Consider the following 9,548-nt stretch of genomic DNA (forward strand, 5'->3'; position numbering starts at 1 on the left):
TAGAAGTGTATTGTCTCCCAAATTTTGCTTAGAAGTGAGATGTATGTGCAAAAAGTTAAGATAGTTATAAAACTAAGATTGATAACTAATTTCTTAATGGAAAATTTGCTAAGTGTATGTTTTCTCTCATCACCAGCAGATAGATAGTCAGTAAGGGCAGCAGCAGCAGCCAGCTAGCCTGATGAATGAGTGTAATCCAGTTTCTTTGTATTGTACAGCTTGAGAAATGCCAGTGGCCTGACAGCAGCAGATCTTGCACATACCCAGGGCTTCCAAGAATGTGCCCAGTTTCTCTTGAACCTCCAGAACTGTCACCTGAATCGTTTCTATAGCAATGGCACCTTAAATGGGGTTCATCAGAATGCAGGTCCCAATCCATTCAGTGGTGGGACAAGTCGAAAAAGGTCCTTTGAAGACACAGAGTCTGCTGGAGTAAAGAAGGCTAGAACTGAAGGTGAGACCCCAGAGGTAAAAGGGATGGGTTGATACTGTTGCTGAGAAAGGAAAATAAACATTTTAAAGTCTTTTGGAGTGGATGTTGAGTATTATTGACAAACTCACATATCTAAATTACATATTAATACAAGCAGATTAATACAATTATTCCATGCTGCAAGATCCCAGTTCTCCCTATCATCATTTTGGCGTGTTCAGAAATTTCTATTTCCAGAGAGTGCTAAAGCTGCATGATGCTGAGAATAATTATGCAGAGGAGTAGGAGCTGAAATTAGCTTCTACTCCTTCCTCAGTTTCTTCAGCTTCAGGAGGGCCAAGTAACAATCCATTGATTCACACAGATGCCTGGATGTTCTGATAGTAATTTTCCATTCAGGGATTAATTCACAGTTCAGAAACCGCTATGTGAGGTGGATGGAAGAAATTGAATGCAGAAGAGTCTCCCAAATCAAGAGGGGTTATGTCTGTAAATTAAAATACCCTAAGTTTCCACAATTGTTTTCCAAAGGGAACTGCTATTTTACACTAGGATGTAAGTCCAGAATGGACCTTAAGGTTTCCTATCCAGCCTTGTACTTTGAGGATACTGCTACTTTGCCAGCAACGATGGAATAGTACAACCTAAAGACACTTTTTGGTAGCTCTGTAGAAATCTTTTTTTAGAAACAACTTGAGTAACATGATTGAGGAGAATTATCTTCTTCCTTTCTATTAATCATTCCAATAAATTCTTACTAAGAACAGGGGAATTATTCTGCATTTAGACCTCCCTTCTCCTGATAATGCTAAAGGATGCTTTTCTTTAGCATCAGGAAATGGTCTTCATAGACACTTCAAAGACACTTTATTCAGTTAAAGAATGGGCTTAAATGGTTCTTAATTCCAGATAGCAAGGGGGGAACTGAGACCTAAACCATGTTTCTAAATATGACATAAACCACATCAATATCAACACTACTATTTGTTCAGTACTTGCTATCCAAACACCACTTTACCTATACCAGGATCAGAGACCTAAACTGGGTACTCCATGGCCAGTCATGAAGAGGATGTGTTGCTTCATGTAGCTGGTCTAAATGATAATTTTTTTTATGGAGAAGAGTCCCTGTGCAATTAAATACAAGACTTCAGGAATAAGTATTTCTTAAGTAGCTACTTAGAATAAGAAAACTTACCCAGTACCCAAGTGCCCAAGACAACTGCAGAAGGATGTTTTCAGCCCATTGATCTGCTACCAGACCCCACTGCTTGAAGTCAACTTGCATTTTGAAGAGCTGCTCCATCTGAGTATTCCTAAGCAGCTGTCTCAGCAAGCTGGTCAATAGGCAGTGTTTTCCCACAGTCTGGGGGATTGGTGCTGTATCTGCATTACCTTTCACTGTACAGAGTTGGCCCAGTACCTAAGTTAGATTGAGCAACTAATCACAGTGCTTGAAGTGAACAAGTACTCCTGGACAATTGCAGAAATGTTGGAAAAGCAATGAGGGTAGGTAATTTTTAAAATTATTAACAGTATGACTTTTTAAGACCTTCACAAACAAATGCAAAAGCTTTACTGCTTTTGCTTGAAGGTTTTTGGAGTAGCTAAAAGATGTATCCCAGCTGTGGGAGCTGCAGTTTCTAATCTGACATGTTTGCCCTCAAAGACATCAGCATCAGTAATAACTATTGCATCGATGTAAAAAGTCCCTTGCACTGAGAATGAGTCACTGTTCCTGAGGCGTTTTGGTAAACAACAGAGCTGAGTAATGAGTTATCAGTACATCTTTGTGCTTAGCTGTCCTTTTTACAGAAGCAGCCCAATTTTGTGTTAATTTTAAACTCTTATTAAAACCACACTAGTCTGTTGTCCTTTAAAGACTATTTAATACAGGAGATTACAGATGTTCAGAGAGTGTAGCAGGAAAAAGTCAGATTTTGATGGCTGTACTCCAAATCAGAACAACCACTGCTTTGAAACTACTTGGTGCAACAACAGGACAACATACAAGAACCTGGAAGCACTAGAGTTGAGAGAAGATAAATGCTTGAGGTTGCTTTGCCCTGGAATAACTAAACTATGCAGTGGATGGGCATTAATTGTTTATATGCACACAGGTGTATCTGCCAACAGGTGCATAGTATTAAAAAAGCCTTAAACCTCAAAATTAGGCAACACTGATAAATGATACACTGTGATGGAAACTAATTACCCAAGTAGAATTAACAGAAGTAAACTGGTAACCACTTTCAGAATATATGCTGAATCATTTTTCACTTTTACTTAGAAACATAAACTGGATTTCATGTCCATTTTTCTGAAATCAATCCCAGAAATTTCCTCCTGCTTCCTGGGAAGGTCAGGAGAGGGTGGTGATGATGCACCCTGGGCCAGCTGTTGACACAGCTGTGTTCATGTCAGCTGTAATCCTGCCCCCTCTAGTCCAGCCCTCAGCAGGCTGACTTGTGCTGTGCAATGTGTGTGCTGCTCACAACCAGTGTCTTGGTGTCATGGGCCTCAGCACAGGTGCTTGGGTGTTCTGTGTGAGGTGTGATGGAGGGCATTCCTGGAATTGGCCAACATGAAACTGCACTTACAATTTCTCTAGGTAACTAAAAAACAAAAAAGGAAAAAACCAAAAAACCCAAAACAAAACAAAAAACCACCAAAACAACCCCAAAGTCTTCCCCGTCCTGCTTTACGGTAATTTGAAGCCTGCTGATCCAAGGACCCTGATGTCATTTAAGCCCTCAGTGATCTCTTTGGCCCCGGAACACCTCAGGGCTTAAGGTTCTTTAAAAATTAATATTTTATGAAAATTTTGGTTGTGCCCAAGGTAATGGGAGCTGAATTGCAGTCTGCCAAAGCAGGCAGTTATAACAATATTTAGTGTGTGTAGTGTGTGTAGAAAAGTCTGTTAATGTCAGTGTGAGAGCAGGGCAGGGCCTGCTGGGGTAGGAGTGGAGCAATGCTCTGGGTAGGTACAAGAAGTAGTACTGAAATCAAGCCCATCTTGCTTACTGAAGCATTCTCCCCAGCAGTTTAACCACTTGGCAGCATCTCTCAGAGCACAGTTCTGCTTATTCAGCTCTTGAAGAGATCCCTGGAGCAGTGTGATATGGATAAGGCTGGGTTACTGGGACCTGGCCCTTGGGAGTGAAAAAGGGAGCAGTCTAAACGGACAACAAATATGAGTTGGGCACATCTCCTGTAAAGCCTAAATATAAGTAATTAAATTTCTCTTCATTCACATTTTACACATCAAGGCTAGTAACTTTATATGTAGGTGCAAAGTCTAATAGGTACCCTGGTAATTTTCTGTTTTGCTTTAATAATCAAAGTACTCATCTTTTTGTTGGGTGAGTTTTCAAGTAGGCACTAATGACTAAACATGACTTTTTTTGTCAGCTTACAGCTTTGATGGCTTAATACCAATGCTGAATGGAGGAGCTGAGGACGATGCTGACAATATGCACGTTGATAGAGAGTTTGCTGTTGTATCAGGTGGGAGTGGACAGTTTCCTGTTAACTACAACAACATTCAAATGGTTGAAGACACCAAACAACAGGAGAGTACTTCTGTTGGACCAAAAGAAATTGAAATATACACTGTTTCTGCAATGCAAACTCCTTGTCGTTGCAAGAATCAATATGCATTCTATTTTTAATTTAAGTATAAAACTTAGTCCTTTATTTTTGCACATTGTTGTCTGGAGTCTTGAAAACTATTGTATTCCTGTAACACCCATTATATTGGGGGTTTAGTAGGTATCAAAATTTAGCTGTTTCTTACAATGTATTGTAATGGTGAAAGAGAAGGTTTATTAGTAATTTCTTAATATTTCAGATAAACAGAAGTTCATGATGGCTGTTTCATCTTTAACCTGAGGCTTGTATTGCGTTGTGCCTTGCTTCTAGTTGCTATAATTTTGAGTTAAAGGAAATTCAGAAATAAGTTAAATTATTTGTTTAATTTTGATTCAGTAGATAGTAGGAAGACTTGATAGGCCAGCATATTCTAGCTTTGAAAATAACATGTTGTGACAAAACTATATGCAGAATAGTACAATAAATACTATAGAGAATAGTCTAGACATACACCCTGTGTTCAGAACTTGCTCAGACACAATGACATAAGTGCAGGATCCTGCTGTGGGATTTTTTATATAAATGGAAGAACAGACATCACAGTTTTAATATACTATTTGGAAGTAGTGTACCTGATAAAACACATTTTGTATGAAAAAGTCATGATGAAACAGTCAAAATGTTACTAGGATTGGTCAATATTAATGCTCTAGATTTTTTTTAAGGACTACTTAATCAAGACACTTTTGGTAACAGGATGTGTATAGAGTTGGATTAAAACTGTCTTGTGTCAGCCTTTTTTGCACTTTGTGGGTTAAGACACAGAGTTACTACAATAGTGCATTATTACATTCAGAAATTAATTTTCCATTTATCAATTTTTTCTGCCAGAAATATGTTTATGCTTTGTACCACAGAGCCAATTCAACAAAGGGAATGATAAAATAATCGATATTTATAATATATATATATATAAATATATAAATATAACATATATATAATTGATACTTTAAAAGTAGACTATGATTTTTTCCAGTGATAATTACTAAGTGTTCTTATTTATGGAAAAATTATTTTCTTTCACAAATATAGTCTATTACTGTATTACTATAGGTGCTCATTTTTAACCAATACTAGCATTCTATAATTATCACTAGAACTATTCATTACCTACTTTTGCATATTAACTAATAGAAGTGCCAGATTTATTAAATTTGGTTTGGCAAAAACAGCCTATAATGGTTTATTTTTAAACAGCTAAAATTTTGCACTTTTCAGTTAATAAACGCTATATGAAACTCCTTCTGTGCGTTTTCATCACTGAAGTATTAACTTCGATGTCTTGATGGGTTTGTGGGGGGTTTTTTCTGCTTTTAATGAGAATTCATGATCAGTGAGTTTGGCTGATGTGGTTATTTTAACTGATGTAGGGACTAAATGGGAAACTCCAGTTAGTACATCCAGGGACTTACAAATTGGACACATTTCTTGTGTAAAATATTGGTGTCTGTGAAGTGTCAGTGTTGTACTTCAAATAATAGCCATGCAAAAAACTGCGAGAGAACCAAAACTCTGGATTCTTCCTTGTCAGACAGTGGTACTCATTATGTGTCACTTAAATGGGAACCCAGTGTTTTACAAATGTGGGAAGTTGCCAACAGGCTAAATTAACTGAATTAATTTGCATACACGCAGTAAATGCAGTCCTGTTTTGCACATGGGTTTATGCGTTCATGGAGACATAAACATATGTGCATGTATCCAAGGATAATCACAGAATGTAAAATCTTTAAATGTCACCACATAGCTCTCTAGTTGCTATGTTTGCCTTGCTCATCTTTACTGAAATAGACATAAATTATATTTTAAAGGCGGAATGTATCATGCATTTTTTGTGCTAGTACTTTTGAGTACCACTGCAAAAACATGCATTTCAGACAGACTGATGAAATCTGTTCCTGGAAACAAAACCTATTGTACCAATTACTAACTTCAAAGGGGAAATTGCTTCAAAACAGTTGTCAGTGATTTTTGCATGCACATTTTTAGAATTTTGTTTCCTACTACTACTTTTTAGTCTTCTGTGCACTCTGCTGTTGCTACTGTATGGCATTTTGCGTGTGGATTGTACAGATGCTATTATGAACATAGTGTTAAATACAGACCTGCCCAGTATGTTCTCTAGCAAGCTGCTAGGTACATTGAGGTACTTTTTGAACAAAGGAACTTGGAAACATTTTGTGTTAGTACCCCAATGTGATAGTTCCTTATTTGATTTACTTCAGTGCATACTGTACTGTGAGAGTTACAACTCAAAAGGGAAAAAAAAGCCACAGTTAAATTACGGCTGAAAAATGGGGGAAAAAACCCACCCTTCACCCTCTCACAGATACTCAGTTCTTGTATGGACACATAATCTTCCATCCCAAGAGGCCATTGCAATTAAGATGAAAAGATCACTTTTATACCACCTTTGAAAACACTGCCCAGAATGTTGTCTGCTGCACTTATTTCATACACTTCAGTAAAAAAAAAAATCTGAGAAGTTCGCATTGTCTTTGCAAAGATTAATATGGGCATATTTTCAAAACAGATGTGGATAGATAGTTGCATTTTCAACTTAAGAATCCATGCCACAAACTTACTGGTCAGACCTCATTACTTGGAACTACTTACATTGTTATAAAGGAAGGATAGATATATTTTCAGAGCTGTATATGGAAGCATTTTTAAGTAAGTGAAGTATAGTGGAGACATTTTGATGTGTTTCGATTTATTCTTAATTGTTGGTGACAGGCTTATTTCTTAATGCAGATATGAATAGCAGTAGCTCCATATTGAATGCACTGACAAATGGATGTGCCATCAATGGACACTTGGATTTCACCGCCGCACAACAGCTCAGTGGGATGGATGCCAGGCGTGAGGAGTGCTTAGCACTAACACCCAACGGAGTAATTCCCGGAGTAACTTCTCCCAGTAGGCATCGAATCCACACCAGTAACGGCACCGAGGAACCGGAAAAAGCCATGAGTAATTCCACCGATATGTGCGGATCTCTCCACCTGAATGGAAGCCCGAGTAGCTGTGTTTCTAACCGGCCCTCATGGGTGGAAGATCCTGGGGACACTTTACACTATGGACACTATCATGGTTTTGGGGATACTGCTGAAAGCATCCCTGAACTCAGTAGTGTTGTTGAGCATTCCAATTCTGTCAAGGTCGAACAGAGATACGACAATACTGTCCTAGGCACAATGTATTTGTACCACGGTTCCTAGATGAATGACATTTATATCAAACGCATATTGAAATTGCTACCAAATGAAACTGGGGAGACAGAATCCTCACATAGCATTAAATTTGAAGATCGCAACTTGTTGCTATTTTTACACTTTGTTTATATGAAAAGTAAACCTTTAATTTGACAGCCTTATACAACAGTTGTAGTTTGTTGCATGTATGGGGCTTATTTAGTGATAAAATAGGTGCTGTCATGATGGAATGTTTATTGTTTCAAATTTTTTATTATGGAATGTTCTGGTTTTGTATTTTTTTCCTAAGCTTGTGAACACTATCTTTCCCTTTTTAGAGGTGTTTTCCCTTTTATTAAAACGATGTTTAACTGAATTTTGTGAAGAAAATGCTACGTATGTGCATCACTTAGAAGTAAAGATTTTTCTTTTCCGTATCTTCTGCTGAAGCTATGGTAGCAATATCAATGCCAGCTCTCACTATGCAAGGTTGAAAGTGGCAAACTTCTGGAGCTTCTCTGACTTTATAGTTTGTACATTTGTTTGGTATAATTAGATGTTCATCTTTAAATTTTTTGAACAACGTGTTTAAAAATGCGGAGGCAAATTTGGAAGAAGTTGCTGTTTCACTTTCTGTAGCGTAGAAGTGCTTTTTGTTGCTGTTGGGCTCTTTGCATTACAGAGTGGGAAAGTGGGCTGCCTTTGTTTGGTTGCAGTTGGGTGTGCCTCAGGTTAGCTCTGTGGTGGATTTCTTTGGCTTCTCTCCTTTGTATGTGTGCTTGATGTTTTACCATAGCTCACAGACTGGAGGCATGTTGGCACTGTTCTGCTTTGTACACATTTTAAAATTGCTGTTACTCGTTATAGAATTTGCCAAGTCAAAATATTTGAGTTTGACTGTCTTCGATATACATTTATTGTCTTTTTTTTAAACATATACTTTGAAAATGTAACGTTGTGTACTCTTTGGGCTATGCTCACAGAAAATACATTGTATTTAATGCTTAATACACAAATCAAACTTCATATAAGTGCACTATATGAGCACTAATACTATAAGTTGCTGCTTGTGTTAAAGTGAAGAGTGGGGAAGAATATGGTAAATGAGATAAGCCCTCTGAATTGTGTTGATTTTTTTGTTGTTTTGTTTAAAAAGGGACCTTTACAAATTGGATTTAAAAAAAATAAAGAAACATATTACGTTGTATCTGAATATTTTGTTTAGATGTTATTATTTGGCAAGTTGAGAAAGCATTAAATAGTTTATAAGTCACAATTCTCATCATCTTTCTCAGAATTTCTTTCTGTCAGTATATGAAAGCAAATGGGAACAGCCCAACAAGTTGTACTTGATTGTATTACAGAAACATAGACTGGATATTTGGTGCATGACAAGTCTCATCAGCCTTCAGTTTTAAAAATACTGGGTTAAAATATTGCCTGTCTGTAAATAAATTAAAAAAAATTATTGTCTCATTCAAACATTTTTAAGCAAAGTACTACTCATTGCAGAGGAGTCAGTGTTTAAAATAGCCTTTACCCTCTACATGGTTCACTAGGCACAAGATGCTCACACTGTGTTCAGACTGAGAGAGGACTCACAGGAAAATTGACCAATTCTTTTGCAGACCAGCAAAACCCCTCCAGTGCCTTCTGGAGACAAGAGAAAAGGACCATTAGTGAAAGCTGAGTGTCACCTGAGATGAGCTGCTCTGGCATGCACATCAGCCAGTTGCTTGTGCTTGGACAGCTGCACCTGGGCCCTGTTTTAGATGGTTTGATTTGCTGGTGTAGTGCCTAGAGGAGCAGTGCCATTGCCATTGTACTGACATGAGACAGTGAACTCTCATTTGCTGTAGCATTTGGATTTGGGAATCTTCTTAGTATTTGTCAAGTTTGCTTCCACATGCTTTCTTGTACTTCTTTGAATAAATCCATGAAGCACTGCCATCTTACCTTCATGGCTGCAAACTGATCCCTAGAGAGCTTGCTTTGGGTACAACAAAGTTGGCATATGGAGGTGTGATGTTAGGTACATATTTTTAGCATTATAAGATTTATACTCTGTGCATAAGGCAAGATTTTTAAAATCTGTGTACATTTGGTTTTCATTCACTTGTTCTTCACACGTTTTTTCCTAAAAATACCTTGGAAGACATTGTACTTCAAACTCAGAAAGGGAGAACTCAGAGGTTTATTTTAAAAAGCACTTCTGTGCCTGTGTGTGCAGCCACATGCTGATAGAGACAGATCTGAAGGTCTGCATCTGT

At 37.6% G+C, this 9,548-nt stretch overlaps 1 protein-coding gene across 1 annotated transcript in view; it reads left to right on the forward strand.

Annotated features, from left to right (window-relative positions):
- ANKRD10 (ankyrin repeat domain 10) overlaps positions 1 to 8,488 on the forward strand; it is a 37,139-nt gene extending 28,651 nt beyond the window's left edge. Inside the window, exons 4-6 of the mRNA XM_033051875.2 lie at positions 219 to 454; positions 3,845 to 3,940; positions 6,839 to 8,488. Of these exons, the coding sequence (XP_032907766.1) occupies positions 219 to 454; positions 3,845 to 3,940; positions 6,839 to 7,305 (799 nt within the window). The 3' untranslated portion in view covers positions 7,306 to 8,488. The remainder of the gene's footprint in view (positions 1 to 218; positions 455 to 3,844; positions 3,941 to 6,838) is intronic.
- The last annotated feature ends 1,060 nt before the right edge of the window (positions 8,489 to 9,548 follow it).

Source organism: Catharus ustulatus, chromosome 2 (genome assembly GCF_009819885.2).
Source record: "Catharus ustulatus isolate bCatUst1 chromosome 2, bCatUst1.pri.v2, whole genome shotgun sequence".
Taxonomy (NCBI): domain Eukaryota; kingdom Metazoa; phylum Chordata; class Aves; order Passeriformes; family Turdidae; genus Catharus; species Catharus ustulatus.